Source organism: Bos indicus, chromosome 25, assembly GCF_029378745.1.
Source record: "Bos indicus isolate NIAB-ARS_2022 breed Sahiwal x Tharparkar chromosome 25, NIAB-ARS_B.indTharparkar_mat_pri_1.0, whole genome shotgun sequence".
NCBI classification, from domain to species: Eukaryota; Metazoa; Chordata; class Mammalia; order Artiodactyla; family Bovidae; genus Bos; species Bos indicus.
Window position 1 is genome coordinate 4,628,164 of NC_091784.1, and position 18,369 is coordinate 4,646,532.

The following is an 18,369-nucleotide window of genomic DNA, read 5'->3' on the forward strand; positions in this document are numbered from 1 at the left end:
GCAGTGTCCCCGGGCCAAGATGGCGGCGCGGCACTCCACACGCTGGTTGCTGGTGGCTGTGGGGACCCCGCGGCTGCCGGCTGCAGCGGGGAGAGGGGCCCGGCCGCCCATGGGGGGCGTGGTGGGGGCGTCGCTGGGCCGCAATTTGAGCGTCACCGCCTTCCCGCCTTCCCTGGGAGGTCGCGGTCCCGGGGCGCTGCTGACATTGAGACCCTGTGTCAGCTTCACAGGTGAGGGTAGGCTCTAGCGCCCAAGGCCTGTAAAGGAGTGACTCTCTTCGCTCCAGCCACGAGGGTGGCGGGATGGAGTGTGTCTTCTGACCTACTTGCGGAACCGCTTTGGGGAGGTGGGCCGGTAGGAGGCAGAGAGGCCCAAATGGCTGCTCAGAAGCGGCGAAGGAGGAAGAGCTGCGTGGAGCCTCGAGCGGAGGGGACGAAACGCTCCGAGGCCGTGAACCTTCACCTCTCTGGCAATATTTCTGGAGGCCTCTTTCCCGCCATCTAGTGCTCCCCTGCCCAATTCCTTTCTCATCCCTCTACTTCCTAGCCTGTAGCGGCGGGGCAGAGGTAACTGCCATTCGGTGAGCACCGGCTCTTTGGCTCCGTGGGCACTGTGTACCTGGTCTCTCTTGATGGTAACAGCCCTACAAGGTGGGGATAATCATCCCCATTTTAAAGAATGGGAAACTGAGGTTCTAGCAGAGTTGACCCGCCCAAGGTCATAAAGTTAGATAAGGAGAGTTGTCTCGAACCTAGAATTGTTCTTTCAGAGCTTAGTCTCTTCTGCCACATGGTGTAGATCGAAGGGCACACTGTTTTTTAGAGGTCTTTATGTTGGTTATTGGGCTTCCCTGGTGGCTCAGTGCGGAAGAGAATCTGGCCTGCCAGTGCAGAAGATGCAGGTTCTATCCCTGGGTCGGGGAGATCCCATGGAGAAGGAAATGGCACCCCACTCCATTATTGGTACCTGGGAAATTCCATGGGCAGAGCCTTGCGGGCTACAGTCCTTGGAGTCGGGAAGAGTCGGACACTTTAGGGACTGAGCACAGTGTGTTGCTTATTACAATAAAAATGCAAACTAATATTTACTAAGCACTTTCTATGTATGAGGCATGGATTGCTTCCATGAGGTAAACACTTACTATTATTTGGCCAAGCTGGTGGTCTTGTGGGATGTTAGTCCCCCAACCAGGAGTGGAGCTGGGCCCCTGCAGTGAAAGTGAAAACTCCTAACCACTGGACTGCCAGGGAATTCCTACTGTTATTCTGTTTTATAGGTTAAGAAACCGAGTCTTAGATGTTAACCTTAGAATGTCACAAAACTAGAAAGGGATTGCTCCTTGCCTGCTGCTTCTGTAATTGATGGGGGTGATCTTGAATTAGCATATATTAACCTTTTTAGCTTAGCCATGGTGGTTTCTTATGCTGTGTGTTTGGGCAATGTCCTTTATAGTGAGATAAGGAAGGAGGAAACTGAACCACTAATTATGTGCCTGAATTGTGCTTGATGTTTGTGTCCCCTAGAATTTATGCAAATGCTATTTATCTATAAACTTACAGAGATGATTAATTAGAGGGGCCTGACAAGGTAATTTACTTAAGATAATGTCCTAATAAGATCCAGTTTTGTAATGCTTACATAAAAGCCAGTCATTATGTATCAGTAATTGTGATTGCCTTGTACAGTGAACACTGGTTCCAGTTGTGTGTGTGTGTGTGTGAGAGAGAGACAGAGAAACCTGGGTGGATTATTTAAATCCTTTTGTGCTGCTCATTCCTTAATGAAAATATTTTAGTTTACAGGTATTTATTGAGGACTTGTCATATGCCAGGTTCTGTTCTAGGTACTGGAGATACAGCAGAGAACAAAGAGATGGGATGTGATTTTGGTCAGGTGATCCCATTTGTTTATTCTGTTCCTGCTACCTATATTTCCTCACAGTAGTCTGCCCTGGTTTCCTCAGGATTTGGAAGTGATGTCATGCTGTATTTCTCAGTATGAGCAAAAGTGGTCATTTTTAGGTTTTGCCAACATTTTCTAATATCAGGGTTGTTGTGAATAGCATTTGCCTGCATCTTTATGCTGAAATATAATTCCTTAGATATCTGTGAAGGTAAATTTGTTCATATCACATATGTACACATTTGGAGAACATTTTTTGGTGATTGTGTATGTGTGAAAGGAGACAGACAAGGGCTAAATGGGAGCCTGGCATGGGGTCATTACTGAGGAGCTATGCGGTCAGCTGTCCTTTTCCTCAAGTGAGCCCAGTGCCCACAGTGGGCATGTTTTGTATCAGGTGTTGAACATGTGTGAGAGGTAGTGTCCTTCATGGTGCTCTGTTACCTATCACATCTTAGGGCATCAACTCAGCTCCCAAACGTTGGTCTGCGATCTCATCGCAAATCCAGTAGTACAATTAGATGATGTTAAAACAACACTTTATATCTGACTTGTTCTCCCAGAGTGGAAGGTAGTTTCCTCACACCTTCTCCCAGAGTGGAAGGTAGTTTCCTCACACCTTCTCCCAGAGTGGAAGGTTGGCTATCCTTGGAATGACTTTGGAGGCTTATCCTGTTCTGGCTTGTTCTGAAATTGTCCAGACATTTATTGGTCATATCTTGGGTGGCGGGGAATGTATCTATTAAGTGAACTCTTGCTGTATCATTGCTAATCTTTGATGCTTTGGGGATGGTGTCAGAAGCCATCAAACTTCTAGTTCAGTGTGATTTGTCTTTATATTCAGTTTTACACATTACTGTCTTCCTGTTCTTAACCCAAGCCCAAGTGGTCTCCTCATGATGTTGAACCTACAGCTTCCAGAACCTTTGCCACTACCGACCTCTGCCTTCTGGATTAAAGGGGGATGGGGGGAAGAGGCAGGGTGGGTCAAGGTAACCCCTCACCCCTGCAGTGAAGCGAAGCGCTCAGAGACTAGCTCTGCTGTTTTTTCTCAAATATGACCAAAGAAAGTGGTACCTGCTGCTCCCTCACTGTCTGCTTTTCATATTTTAGGAAATCTAGGGTGAGTCGGGGGATGGGGATCCAGAAAATATGGATCTGCTTCCTGCTTCTGATTTGTAATGGCAAACCAGTATTCTTGCCTTGAGAATCCCATGAACAGTATGAAAAGGCAAAAAGGTGGGACACTGAAAGATGAACTCCCCAGGTCAGTAGGTGCCCAATATGCTACTGGAGATCAGTGGAGAACTAACTTCAGAAAGAATGAGATGGAGCCAAAGCAACACCAGTTGTGGTTGTGACTGGTGATGGAAGTAAAGTCCAATGCTGTAAAGAGCAATGTTGCATAGGAACCCGGAATGTTAGGTCCACGCTGCTGCTGCTGCTAAGTCGCTTCAATTGTGTCTGACTCTGTGTGACCCCATAGACCGCAGCCCACCAGGTTCCTCCATCCCTGGGATTCTCCAGGCAAGAGTACTGGAGTGGGTTGCCATTGCCTTCTCCATAAATCAAGGCGAATTGGAAATGGTCAAACAGGAGATGGAACATCAATATTTTAGGAGTCAGCAAACTAAAATGAACTGAAATAGTGAATTTAACTCAGATGACCATTATATCTACTACTGTGGGCAAGAATCCCTTAGAAGAAATGGAGTAGCCATCACGGTCAAAAAAAAGAGTCTGAAATGCAGTACTTGGATGCAATCTCAAAAACAATAGAATGATCTCTGTTTGTTTCCAAGGAAAACCATTCAGTATCACAGTAATCCAAGTCTATGCCCCAACCAGTAATGCTGAAGAAGCTGAAGTTGAACAGTTCTATGAAGACCTACAAGACCTTCTAGAACTAACACCCAAAAAAAGATGTCCTTTTCATTATAGAGGACTGGAATGCAAAAGTAGGAAGTCAAGAAATACCTGGAGTAACGGGCAAATTTGGCCTTGGAGTACAGAATGAAGCAGGGCAAAGGCTAGTGGAGTTTTGCCAAGAGAACGGACTGGTCATAGCAGACACCCTCTTCCAACCACATGAGAGATGACTCAACACATGGACATCACCAGATGGTCAACACCGAAATCAGATTGATTATATTCTTTGCAGCCAAAGTTGGAGAGGCTCTATACAGTCAGCAAAAACAAGACCAGGAGCTGAGTGTGGCTCAGATCATGAACTCATTGCCAAATTCAGACTTAAATTGAAGAAAGTAGAGAAAACCATTAGACCTTTCAGGTATGACCTAAGTCAAATCCCTTATGACTATACAATGGAAATAAGAAATAGATTCAAGGGATCAGATCTGATAGAGTGCCTGAAGAACTATGGACGGAGGTCCATGACGTTGTACAGGAGGCAGGGATCAAGACCATCCCCAAGAAAAAGAAATGCAAAAAGACAAAATGGTTGTCTGAGGAGGCCTTACAAATAGCTGTGAAAAGAAGAGAAGTGAAAGGCAAAGGAGTAAAGGAAAGATACACCCATTTGAATGCAGAGTTCCAAAGAATAGCAAGGAGATATTTAAGAAAGCCTTCTTCAGTGATCAATGCAAAGAAATAGAGGAAAACAGTAGAATGGGAAAGACTAGAGATTTCTTCAAGAAAATTAGAGATACCAAGGGAACATTTCATGCAAAGATGGGCTTAATAAAGGACAGAAATTGTATGGACCTAATAGAAGCAGAAGATACTAAGAAGAGGTGGCAAGAATACACGTAACTATACAAAAAAGATCTTCATGACCCAGATAATCATGATGGTGTGATCACTCACCTAGAGCCAGACATCCTGGAATGTGAAGTCAAGTGGGCCTTAGGAAGCATCACTATGAACAAAGCTAGTGTAGGTGATGGAATTCCAGTTGGGCTATTTCAAGTCCTAAAAGATGATGCTGTGAAAGTGCTGCACTCAATATGCCAGCAAATGTGGAAAACTCCGCAGTGGCCACAGGACCGGAAAGGTCAGTTTTCATTCCAATCTCTAAGAAGGGCAATGCCAAAGAATGCTCAAACTACCACACAATTGCACTCATCTCACACACTAGCAAAGTAATGCTCAAAATTCTCCAAGCCAGGCTTCGACAGTATGTGAACCGTGAACTTCCAGATGTTCAAGCTGGATTTAGAAAAGGCAGAGGAACCAGGGGTCAAATTGCCAACATCCGTTGGATCATTGAAAAAGTGAGAGAGTTCCAGAGAAACATCTGCTTTATTGACTACGCCAAAGCCTTTGACTGTGTGGATCACAGCAAACTGGAAAATTCTTAAAAGAGATGGGAATACCAGACCACCTGACCTGCCTCCTGAGAGATCTGTATGCAGGTCAGGAAGCAACAGTTAGAACTGGACATGGAACAACAGACTGGTTCCAAATCTGGAAAGGAGTATGTCAAGGCTGTATATTGTCACCTGCTTATTTAACTTATATGCAGAGTACGTCATGAGAAATGCTGGACTGGATGAAGCACTAGCTGTAATCAGGATTGCTGGGAGAAATATCAATAACATCAGATATGCAGATGACACCACCCTTGTGGCAGAATGTGAAGAATAACTAAAGAGCCTCTTGATGAAAGTGAAACAGGGTGAAAAAGTTGGCTTGAAACTCAACATTCAGAAAACGAAGATCATGGCATCTGGTCCCATTACTTCATGGCAAATAGATGGGGAAACAGTGGAAACAGTGACAGACTTTATTTTCTTGGGCTCCAAAATCACTGTCAATGGTGACTGCAGCCATGAAATTAAAAGATGCTTGCTCCTTGGAAGAAAAGTTATGACCAACCTAGACAGCATATTAAAAAGCAGAAACATTACTGTGCCAACAGAGATCCGTCTAGTCAAAACTATGGTTTTTCCGGTGGTCATGTATGGATGTGAGAGTTGGACTATAAAGAAAGCTGAGCACCAAAGAATTGATGCTTTTGAACTGTGGTGTTGGAGAAGACTCTTGAGAGTCCCTGGACTGCAAGAAATTCCAACCAGTCCATCCTAAAGGAAATTGGTCCTGAATATTCATTGGAAGGACTGATGCTGAAACTCCAATACTTTGGCCACCTGATGCAAAGAGCTGACTCATTGGAAAAGACCCTGATGCTGGGAAAGATAAGGCGGGAGGAGAAGGGGATGACAGAGGATAAGATAGTTGGATGACATCACCAACTCAATGGACATGAGTTTGAGGAAACTCTGGGAGTTGGTGATGCACAGGAAGGCCTGGTGTGCTGCAGTCCATGGGGTCGCAAAGAGTCAGACATGACTGAGCGACTGAACTGACCGTTTCCTACTCGTTCTCTTGTCTGATTATCCTTAATCTTGGCACCCTTCCTGGATATGCTCAATACCCTTGGCTGTCTTTTGTGCCTACACAGATTTTAAGTAGTTTCCCAGTCCTTGTTGTTAATGGTTTGAGAGTTCTTTTTCATGCAAATCTGATCAAGTCTCTGTTTAAGACTTGCAGTAGCTCCCTGTTGTCCTCAGGATAAAATCCAAACTTTAGCATCACTGACTCGATGGATGTGAGTTTGAGCAAATTTGGGGAGATAGTGAAGGATAGGGAAGACTGGTGTACTGCAGTCCATGGGGTCACAAAAAGTCAGACACGATTTAGCCATTGAACAACAGCAACAACTAACATGCTCAGAGGCCCTTCTGTTTATTCCCAGCACCTATCATTATATCTCTAACCACCCCTCTACCCTACCCCACCTCCACACACACTTACTTGAGTCTCTAGTCATGTCGTAGCACCTGCAGTTGCACAACGACTTTCTCCCTCCAGACCAAAGGGAGAACTTTTGAAAGCGAATGAGAATGCTATTGCAAACAACGCCAGGACTGCAGGCATAAATCTGGACGGATTCCGGCCCTCCTTAGCCAAATTAATTTCTGCAGCTTAACAGCAGCTGCCTTAGAATACCTTCATTGAAACTTCTGAGACTGGGTTGTGCTGGTTTTCAGCTGCGGGTGATTCTGCCCTCCAGGGGGCAACTGGCAGTGTCTGGAATTTTAGTTACCTGTTTGAGACTGGGAGGTGCTCCTGGTAACTAGGTAGCTGAGGATCCTGCTAACACATCTTCCAATAAGCACATAGGTATGTTAGGATAAAAGTAAATACACAGAGCAGCAATAAGAAAGTACCAGAGAATAAGTGGCTGAAAAAGGTTACTTTTTTCACAGTTCTGAAGGCTGTAGTTCGAGATTTTTGTTAGGGTCCTCTTTAAAGATCCCCGTTTCCAAATACAGTCACTTTCTGAGGTGCTGAGGGTTAGGACTTCAGCATATAAATTTGGGCGGGGGACAGAATTCAGCCCTTAACAGCACCCCCACCCCCCAGCAGGGAATCTGATCCTCCCATCTTCAACAGTGTGGAGGTTGAGAGGCCCTGGTTAGGGGATACTGTTGTGAGTTCTCACTCCACGTCCCTGTGCACTAACATCCCTTCTCACACTGCTTCCCACATGCCCCTGCTGGGTTGGAAGCTCCTTAAGGGCACTGGCTTTGAGTCTTTCACTCAGTCTGTGTCCTCAATGCCTAGTCCAGTGTTGAGATCATGAATGAATGCAAGCTCCCAGAGGGCAGGGCCTTTGGCGTGATTTGCTGCTTTCTGCTTGCAAGGAGCCCAGTGCCTGGCAGGCATGTTTGCTGAATGAGTGCTGAATCTCTGGCAGGGGAACCTTTGACTTAAAAACCTGGAGCTGCCTCTTGGTCCTCGTTCTCTTTCTTGGCCCTCCCCTCTGCTTTAACTTGGCCTGTTCTGCACCACCCCAGCCCCGCCTTCCCCATCTTCAGTTGTCACAGGATGGGTTGGGGGTTAGGAGGCAGGTTGTAGAGCGGCTCCCCCACCTTCACTTGGTGACAGGTCGGTAGAGTAGAGGGAGGTTGAGTAGCTGTGTCCCATCAGCCTCCTCCCTGCTGCTGATGCAAGAGGCCTGAAAGGAAGGCAGGGCGTGGAGGCGGGGCTGCCATATGCTCTGACGTGCTCTGGGGTCAACAGAGGTTCTGGCACAAGGTTGTTTAAGCTTGTGCGTCTGTATATATGTATTGATTGTTTCTAGGGGAGGGGTCAGTGCTTTTATCACATGCTCCTAAAGAGATCTGTGACGCTGAAGACCAACAATCATTTCTTTAGCCCAGCAGTTCTCAAACAGTGTGCAGCAGAATCGTCCCCTGGAGGGCTTGTTAGACACGGCTTGTTGGACCCTACCTCCAGAGTTTTGGATTCAGGTTTGGGTGGCACCTGAAAAATGTACATCAGGAGGCCGATGATGCTGCTAGTTCAGGGACCACACTCTGAAAACCACCCCGTAAGCAGATGTTCAGGGTCGCATGGTGGCGGGAGAGAACCTGGGGAGCTGTTGAGCTTTAAGTGAGGTGAGTCTCTGCCAGCACCTGGGATGTGGCAAGTGCTCTGCCAGCTGTGTAACAGGAGAGTGAAGTCGATTTTCAGTCATCGCCAGGTGCAGCCCCATCTCTGGAGAGGTAATGAGGCTGCAGCCCTTGTGTAGTCCAGGAGGACTAGCCACACCCCGCACTCTGATTTTTGTATTTTCCGTATACTCTGGATTTAGCTGTTTTTGGTTTTGTTTTTGGCTGCGCCGGCTCTCTGTTGCTGCACTCAGGCTTCTCCTTGCAGTGGCTTCTTGTTATGGAGCACAGACCCTAGAGCACGTGGGCTCAGTAGCTGTGGCTCACGGGCTTAGTTGCCCCACGGCGTGTGGGATCTTCCTGGACCAGGTATCAAACCTATGTCCCCTGCATTGGCAGGCAGATTCTTACCCACTGGACCACCAGGGAAGTCCCTTTAGCTGTTTCTGAGGTGCAGTGAGTTTGGTCTCCAGAAGGCTTGGAGGAGAACAGCCTCCAAAAGCTGTGACCTACCTCAGCTCCTTCATAGGTGTGGCCTGGCTGGTTGCTTACTCGCAATTTCCATTTGTTGAGTACATTCCCAGAGTGATTTTCTTTCCTTTTTTCTTTTTCAGGAGTAAAACGGTACCCTTTTGTTTGTACTGCCTCCTTCCACACGAGCACCCATTTGGCTAAAGAAGATTATTACCAGATACTAGGAGTGCCCCGGAATGCCAGCCAGAAGGAGATCAAGAAAGCCTATTACCAGGTCTGTGTAGAAGCCAGATTTTAGAGCCGAGACTGTGGAAACGATGGTGTGGATCTAGGTGACCTTGAGCCGTGCAGTGCATGCGCCCATACATGTAGGTTGTGCGCTGGCTGATAAAGCTGGCTTTGCTAGACCATGTTTCTCAGTGCCTGTGGCCATGCTGGTTAATGCTTCAGGAAATGGAGACTCAACCAGAGATTTTCTTTTAATCTTTTCCATGGCTGTTTTTGTATTTAAGTCTATTCTGTGTCTTCTGAATCGGTAGATGTGGTGGTCTTAAGTTTTAGATACTCATTCTTTGCATTCAAATACAAGTTTATGAATTTAGAATTATTATTATTTTTTTAACTCAATAAATGTGAAACTCCCATCATCATATCCCAGAATGTGTTGGACTGATTGGTGAAGTGGCCTGTGAGTTATCTCAATCTGTGGTTTCCAGACTTTTGCTCTGATCAATAAACACAATAAAACACAACACAATAAAACACAACACAATAAAAATTTAAAAAAACTAAAGAGCAAGGGTGCCAATGTAGGAATGCTATCTTTTGTATTTTGCCTAATATAGATGTTAAAAATAATTAGGTACAATCTGTTAATATCATTTGATGGAAGAAAGCACCTTAATACCATAAAACCTAGGGAAGCCATAATGTCAGAATAAAGAAGATTAGTTTAATAAGGTTAATAAATACAATTTAAATTTTAAAAGTTACTTGGAGTTCCTGGTGGTCTGGTGGTTGGGATTCCAAGCTTTCACTGCCGTGGCCTGGGTTCAATCCCTGCTTGGGGATCTGAGATTCCACAAGCTGTGCACAGTGTGGCCAGAAAGAAGAGAAGTTTTTAAAATTATTTTTGTGCAAATTTGCTATGAGTCTTGATTTTTTTTTTTTCTTTCTTTTTAAATTTTTTTTGGTGGGGAAATAAAAACTTTGGCTAAGCCTAATATTTGTGAACCAGTACTGATCAAGACCAAACCTAACAGCTTATGGCTTAAGTAGCTGTTCTCTCCACTCTCTCTCTCCCTCTTTCTCTTTTTTTAATGGGTAGAACTCACTGGTCTTTAGTTTATTCGAAGAGTTGTATAAGCAGCACTGCAATCAATTTGAGAACACTTTCAGCACCTCGAAAAGAAACCTCACGCCATAAGCCCTTATTCCCCGTTCTCCTCTCTCTTCTGCCTTTGAAATCGCTAACCTACTTCCTGTCTCTAGGGATTTGCCTATTCTGGACACTTCATAGAAATGAAATCATGTAATATGTAGACTTTTGTGACTTTTTTTTTTAACTTTAGAATAATATTTACCAGGTTCCTCCACGTTGTAACAGATAGTAGTACTTCATTCCTTTTAGTGGTCAAATATTCTGTTGCATGGGTATACTACATTTTATTTATCTGTTCATCAGTTGATGGATATTGATTTTTCATACCCTCTCAAACATTTATTTGTAAAATTTTTGATGATGGCCATGCTGACCAGTGTGTCATACCTTACTATAGTTTTTTTGTTGTTTTTATTTTAAAGCCAGAACATTTATTGCATGACTAATCGTTGAAATCCTTAAGATGAACTGGATGCTGAACAGCTGCTCCCTTGGGTTTAGGTGCAGTTCTGTCACGGAATCCATGCCTGAATCTGGGGTATACAAGTTTTAGGTGCCTCATTCGACCAGTCCTGGTGGTATTTGGTCTTTTAGCTTTAGCACTGCAATTATACTTTCTCTTTGCTTGGCAGGGTAGCCACACTTGCCACAAGTGACTTCTGAAGGTGGTAGGCCTTGGAGCCACAGCGGTGGCACAGCCTGTGCGTCTTACTCCGTCGCTTTCCAAACGATGATGTTCCCTTTGTCATCTTGCTTCTGCTGCCGAGACCAAAGCCCTTACTGTAGTTTTGATTTGCATTTCTGTAATAATTAGCCGTGTTGAGCATCTTTTCATGTGCCCTTTGGCCATCTGTTTGTCTTCTTTGGAGAAATGTTTATTTGGGTCTTTTGCCCATTTTTTTTATTGGATTTTTTTTTCTTGCTAATATTGAGCTAGCTATATAAGCTGTTTGTATATTTTGGAAATTAATCTCTTTCCCCCATTCTGTAGGTTGTCTTTTCATTTTGTTTAGCTTCCTTTACTGTGCAAAACCTTTTAAGTATAATTTGGTCCCATTAATGTATTTTGTTCTTATTTCCATTACTCTGGGATATGGATCCAATATGATACTGCTGTGATTAATGTCAAAAGTGTTCTGCTTATGTTTTCCTCTAGGAGTTTTATAGTATCCAGTCTTATATTTAGGTCTTTAATCTATTTTGAGTTTATTTTTATATATGGTGTTAGAGGGAGAAGGAAATGGCAACCCACTCCAGTGTTCTTGCCTGGAGAATTCCACGGACAGGGGAGCCTGGCGGGCTGTAGTTGATGAGGTTTCAAAGAGTCGGACATGACAGAGGGACTATCACTCATGGTGTTAGAAAGTGTTCTAATTTTATTCTTTTATATATAGTTGTCCAGTTTTCCCAGCACCACTTATTGAAGAGGCTGTCTTTTCTCCATTGTATAGTCTTGCCTCCTTTGTTGTAGGTTAATTGACCATTGATGTATGGACTTGTTTCTGGTGCCAGACTGTTTTAGACTGGCTGCACCATTCTGGATTTTCACCATAGTGTGTGAGGGTTCTGATTTTTCTGCATCCTCGCCAATACTTATCTTTTTTTTTTTTTTTTTAAACAACTGATTATCAGTTTATTAAAAAGGTTGTAATAGGCATCGGCAGTGGTGATTTCCACCTTGACTCCTGGCTCAATGCTGATGAAAATGATCTGCTTGACAATTTCAGAAGGGCTGTGCAGGTCAATGAGTCGCTTGTGGATCCTCATCTGGAATCTATCCCAAGTCTTAGAACCTTCACTGCAAGGAGTTTTCCTTGTAGTTATTCTCAGAGTCTTGGTAGGCATCCGAACAGGTCCTTTCACTTAGAGATTCTTTTCCTTCGTGCCTCTGATCAGATCAGCACACAACCTTCTCCAGAGACTTCACGTTGCAGCTGGTGAGGGTGATCCTAATCTGGTGAATGGCCACCACTGGCTCCACGGGAGTCTTGCCGGTATCTTTAAAGGCCATGGTGCGGCGCGGCTTCCTGACTGCCTTGTTCCTCGGCCAGAGCGAACAGCAGTGAGTCAGGAGCAGGAGAAGGTGGCATCGAGCTCCACTGCAGAGGCAACTGCATCTTCCTGAAAGAGCCTGTCTTTTTGATCCAAGCCACCTTAGCAGGTGTGAAGTGATATCTCACTGTGGTTTTGATTAGCTTGTCCGTCTTGGGAGAGTAAATAGCTTGTCTCTCCTTTTGAGCTGGAAGGTCAGGTACCTGGCGGCAAAGGCAGGTGAAGATTGGCGAGATGGAGACTGGGACCAACTTATTGGGGCATGTGAGGCCCTTAGCACGTACTAGAGATTTCATTTAAGAGAGAGTAGAAACCATCCAAGTTTTTAGGTGTGAAAATAAAAAAATTGGGTAAAGTTGTGTAATTTGAAACTGAAAATTTAGAAAGTAGGCTTTACGGAGCAATTGCTGGGGTTGGACCTTGATGAAAACTTTTCACGTTTACATCATTTAATCCTCCAGGCAGAAGACTTGGTTAGGTTATGATGTGCTGCCGAGGCCACACAGCCGATCAGTGGCATTTAGGAGACTAAAATGCAGGTCTTTCTGAGTGCAAAGGGCCTTTCTTTGATCTCACAAGTGCATCGGCATTTCTTACCTTGGCCTGGAACCAACCTTGCGACCCACCGTGATCTACTTTCTTGCCTTGAGAGCTCCCTTCCGGCCGAGCCTCTGCCGTGCTTCCATCACATGCTGGTGTGAGGATCAGTGTCTCTGGTGCAGAGTGAGCAGCCAGCTGCGGGCAGAGATGGGGCCGGCCGTCCCCACAGTTCCTTTCAGCTTCAGGACTCTGAGCCCTCCTTGCCCTCACACCAGGGAAACCCAGACTGGGAAGGCATCAGTAAGCTGCAGCAGACAGTCAGCACCTACAAAGGTGTTGCACAGCACTGCTCAGCGTGGCCAGGAGGAAACCTTTGTGTTAGAGCTGCTCAGGTCTCCTGTGTACGCGGGACAGCCAAGTGAGGATAGTGTTTGAATTTTTAATATTTAAATCTGTGTTTTGAATAGGTAATGCATTCCCCTTGTTCTGAATTCAGATAGTACAGAGGAGCGTGCAGTGAGAAGACCTCTCTTTCCCATCCATCCCCTCCCCGCTGTAGCAGTCAGCCTTTCCAGCTTAGTGTCTGCTCTTCCAAAACTAATTTATACAGCAGATATATCTACTTATTTATCCAGTTATTTCCCTCTTTTTACATAGATGATAGTCTAATCAGATTTACTCTTTGGCATCTCTCACAAAGGACCCCAAGTTCTAAAAAATTAGTTGTTATTTCTGTTGAGAGATTTGTTGCAGTTGAAAAACATATACACATCTCAGAGTTGAAGAGATAGTTTTCTTTCTTTCCCTTTCCCAAAACTCAGTTTGCCATTTTGTAATAAACTTTTGATCAGAATTGAAAACTGAGCACAGTTCATGGAGTGTATGTTCTTAGTCCTGGCTGTGTGTGTTTTGCTTTTAGTGTGTTTTTATTGAGGTATAGTTGATATATTAGTATCAGGTGTACAACATAATGATTCAACATTCGTATACACTATGACATGATCATCATAATAAGTCTAGTTAGGGATGATTTAGTCTTAAATCTTGTCTTAAGAATTGCTGTTGTGAAGTCTGACAACTGCTACAAAGGAGGTGAGGTGTGACTGGTGTCTGGGGTTCAGTTTCAGTGATCATCTTGTGTCCATACTAATTGACCATTTCCTCCCTTAGCTTGCCAAGAAATATCACCCAGACACGAATAAGGATGATCCCAAAGCCAAGGAGAAGTTCTCCCAGCTGGCAGAGGCCTATGAGGTAACACGGCCCACCAGTGTGTGCAGTCCCTGTCTTTCAGCTGTGTGCGTGGGTCAGAGCGTGTTGCACTGGCAACCTGATGCGTGAGAAGGTTCAGTGGGAAGGCCATGTCCCCCTCCAGATCACCTTGTTGAAGGGGAAAAAAAAAACAAACTTCGCAATTCCAAAATGCTCACGTGAGCTCTCACTAGGAATCTCAACAAAGAACAGAACCCAATAATCTGTTTTCCCAGTCCCAGTCACTGGGACTTTAGCTGGGTCTGGGACCTTCTTGTCAGATTAAACAGTTCCATGCCTGTTTGGTGACTTCCCCCTTGTAGGGATGGTGGATGTTGTAAAAGAAGAAACCACCACTGCCCTGGAGGAGTGTAAAATGTCATCTGAGAGCGAAGAGGGTGTGAAACAGTTGCTGAACAAGTGCAGAGTTAAATGAGAGCGGACCTGCTTCTCAGACTCGGCCGTGCTGAAGGGGTTGGGGATATGTAGGGTGTCGTATATCAGCTGTGTATGTGTGTCTGTGTGTGTGCACGCATGCGTGTGCATCCCCCGCCCTGCCTCCGACCATTGGAGGGTGAGTCACAGATGTGTTCTCTCTCTGTTCCTGAGTGCTTCTTTGTGTGTTCTCTAAGGGCAGGCTATTTGCATAGCCTCAGTACAGTTGACAGGATCAGGACGTTTAATGTTGATAGGCCGCCACCACCGTCTGTACTTGGTGTCCGTGCCCTGGGCCCCGGGAGCCTCGAGGGCACTGACTGCTGGGCTTTTCTCGGCAGGTCCTGAGTGATGAAGTGAAGAGGAAGCAGTATGACACCTATGGCTCCGCTGGCTTCGATCCTGGGGCCGGCAGCTCTGGGCAGAGCTACTGGAAAGGAGGTCCCACGGTTGACCCAGAGGAGCTCTTCAGGAAGATCTTTGGGGAATTCTCATCCTCCTCTTTTGGCGATTTCCAGAGTGTGTTCAATCAGCCTCAGGAGGTAAGCCCCTCATTTTGAAGAATTGTTCAAATTTCAGCTGCTAAGTGTGATGCAAACAGATTTTTTAGCAGTTTCTGTTTCTCAAAGAAAAAGATAAAGCAGCTTAAATGGAGTGATTGGGAGGCAGCCATCTTTGTAGGAAGTGGTTCCAGTATTTGAAAAACCATTAATAATGTGTACATTCAGTTCTACTGTATTCTTAGTTGCTTAATCAGAGCAGGCCCGTGGCTCTGAGCGTCCGTAGTTAGAGTGATTATTTTATGTAAAGCCTGTCTCGTTATTCTGGGAGGCGTAGTCCATAGGGAGGCACTGCCAGTCCTGCCTCTTCCGTGTTTATGTCTTGTTTCAGGCATTATCAGAAGAGAACCCAAGGGTCGGGGAAAGTGTTTTACGATGTAAGTTATGACTATGGATCGTTTGAACTGTTAGGACCATGTACAAATATTATCTGTGAACATTTTCAGTTTGTTGAAAAGCACATTTTCATTTACACAACAGGTATTATCTGTTGAAAATCGTGAGGAGTAGAGCAGAATCAGTTGAGTCCCATCTGTTCTTAACTTGACAGAGTACAAGTTAGAAAGTAAAAAGTGACTAGGGGAACAGATGAATTGGTGGAGCCATGAATAGGATTTTTAGGACAGTGAAAATACTTTGCATGATTCTATGAGGAGGATGTGTGTTGTTATACACTTGTTCAGACCCATAGAATATCCAGCACCAAGAGTGAACCCTAATGTAAACTGTGGGCTTTGGATGGTCATGCTGTGTCAATGTAGGTTCATCCTTGATAAAAAAAAAATGTATCATTCTGGTGAGTGATGTTGATGACAGGGTAGGCAGGCTGTGCACCTGTGGAGGCAAAGGTATGAGAGAAATCTCTACCTCCCTCACTGTTTTTTCAACTTAAAACTGCTTTAAAAAATAGAGTCTTTAAAAGAAACAGTAATTGTGAACTCCTAGCCAGCGCTCTCCCTTACTTTCAGAGCGGTAACAGTGGTCCCTTGATTTCTCTAGTACATCATGGACTTGACGTTCAATCAAGCTGCCAAGGGCGTCAACAAGGAGTTCACCGTGAACATCACTGACACCTGTGAGCGGTGTGATGGCAAAGGGAACGAGCCCGGCACCAAGGTTCAGCACTGCCACTACTGCGGCGGCTCCGGCATGGTGAGCCTGGTGCACCCTGCCTCCCCCGGGCTCCTGCCTCTGCCGCCTGCCTGTGCTTCCCCACCTCTACTACTGCGGCGGCTCCGGCCCGGTGAGCCTGGTGTGCCCTGCCTCCCCCGGGCTCCTGCCTCTGCCACCTGCCTGTGCTTCCCCACCTCCACTACTGCGGTGGCTCTGGCACGGTGAGCCTGGTGCGCCCTGCCTTCCCCGGGCTCCTGCCTCTGCCGCCTGCCTGTGCTTCCCCACCTCTCCTCTCCTCTGTGTGCCAGTGTACATGGGGCTTTGAGAGCTCTTTAGTGGGTGGGACTCTGTGATCTAGAACCTTCCACATTGTCCCAGGAGAGCTCTGTACAGAAGGAGCAAGGAAATTCTGCTGTCTTCTCTGAAAATACATTTCGGGGTATGTTGGTAATTTAAAATTGGGGGAGGGGAACTTAAATTTTGCTTGAAGTGTAATCTTTTTTCCTTTTTCTTTTTGGTAACTTTTAGATGTAATTCACACTTGTAAGACTAGTATGAATAACCACTCCCTTATTCCTTTTACCAAGCCTCAGCAGTTGTTAACATTTTGCCCCATTTGGTTTGTCATTTATAGTGTATATTTTCTAAGAGCAAGAACATTCTTTTATGTAACCACAGTATGTTCTCAAGATCAGGAAATTTAATGTCCAAACAATATTGTTATCTGTACTTACTCAGAGTTTTTCATTTGTCCTTATAATGTTCTTTTTACCCCAGACTCAGGATGCTGGTCTAGGACCTTGCGTCATGTTTGGTTGTCATATCTTTAGTCTCCTTTAATCAGTAACGATTTCTCAGTCTTTCTTTTATGACCTTGACCTTTTTTAGGATTGCAGACTAACTGCTTTGTAGGATGTCCCTCAGTTGGGTCATCTGATATTTCCTCATGATAAGATTCAGATTATGCATTTTTGGCAGAAACAGCACAGACATATAGTGCCCTTTGCGTGGATCATGTCAGGAGTCATGAGGTGTCAGTTTGTCCCATTAGCGATGATAATTACATTTGAACCCAGTCAGTTAGTTAAGGAACTGTCCACCGGGTTTCTTCATTATAAAGTTATTATTTTTCCCTTTGAAATTAACAAGGAATTTGTGACTTACCTTGACACTATATGGATCTTCCCTGGTGGCTCAGATGGTAAAGCGTCTGCCTACAATGCCTACCATGTGGGAGACCCGGGTTCAGTCCCTGGGTCGGGAGGATCTCCTGGAGAAGGAAATGGCAACCCACTCCAGTATTCTTGCCTGGAAAATCCCATGGATGGTGGAACCTGGTAGGCTACAGTCCATGGGGTCTGTAAAATCCCCTGGATGGTGGAACCTGGTAGGCTACAGTCCAAAGAGTCCGAAATGACTGAGTGACTTCACTTTCACATTCTTCTTTGACACTATGTAAGTGTCCTGTCCCATCAAACTTATCCCAGTACTTACAGCATCCGTTAATCAGTCTTGCTTAAATCAGTTATTACTGTTACTTGCAAAATGGTGATTTTTCTGATTCTAATGTCCCTTCTCTGTTTTTGTTTTTTGTTTTTTTTTTCTAATTTATTTATTTATTTGGCTGTGCTGAGTTTTAGTTGCAACATGTGGAATCTAGTTCCCTGGCAGGGATTGATCCCATGCCCCTCCATTGGGAGCACAGAGTCTTAGCCACTGGACCACTAGAGAAATCCCCTTTCTCCGTTTATTAGTTGGCATTCTACTAAAAGGAAGAGCTTTCTTTTCTTCTCCATTTATGTATTCTTTCATTTGTATCAGTATGAACTCACGGATTCCTATTTCATTCACTGAACCATCATCACTATTACTTTGATGCATAAGCTGTCCCTGACTGTGCCTGTAGAAGTCTCTTCTGGCTGGCTCCTGTATTCTTTCGGTGTGTCCCATCATTCTTTCAGCACTTCTTTACTTTGTGTCCCAGCTTGCATACACTTTCCTAGCCAAATCCTGGAACCAGCCATTTCTCCAGGGAGTCCTGATTCCTTTTAACTGTCTAGTAGGATTTAGGAACCAAGATCTGTGCTCTCGGTGTACTCATTGTATCTGGAGTGTCACTGCTTCCAAGTCCTCTCAGCTGACTGAGACAGGAAATAAGTGTGTATGTGTGTGTGTGTGAGCGCACATTCCTGGGTCAGGAAGATCCCCTGGAGGAGGGCATGGCAACCTGCTCCAGTATTCT

General features: G+C 45.0%; 1 protein-coding gene and 2 pseudogenes across 2 annotated transcripts in view; 1 reads left to right on the forward strand and 2 right to left on the reverse strand.

The window, feature by feature from the left end:
- The window catches only part of DNAJA3 (DnaJ heat shock protein family (Hsp40) member A3), a 31,352-nt gene continuing 12,983 nt past the window's right edge, over positions 1–18,369 (forward strand). The window contains exons 1-5 of one of the 2 annotated variants that reach the window (XM_019987649.2): positions 1–230; positions 8,936–9,069; positions 13,939–14,022; positions 14,796–14,996; positions 16,014–16,166. In XM_019987649.2, coding sequence (XP_019843208.2) covers positions 20–230; positions 8,936–9,069; positions 13,939–14,022; positions 14,796–14,996; positions 16,014–16,166 — 783 coding nt within the window. In that variant the 5' untranslated portion in view covers positions 1–19. The remainder of the gene's footprint in view (positions 231–8,935; positions 9,070–13,938; positions 14,023–14,795; positions 14,997–16,013; positions 16,167–18,369) is intronic. The other variant, XM_070779565.1, reaches the window with a different exon arrangement.
- Positions 10,608–11,051, reverse strand: LOC109578445 (large ribosomal subunit protein eL37 pseudogene; annotated as a pseudogene).
- On the reverse strand, positions 11,770–12,187 carry LOC109578034 (small ribosomal subunit protein uS10-like; annotated as a pseudogene).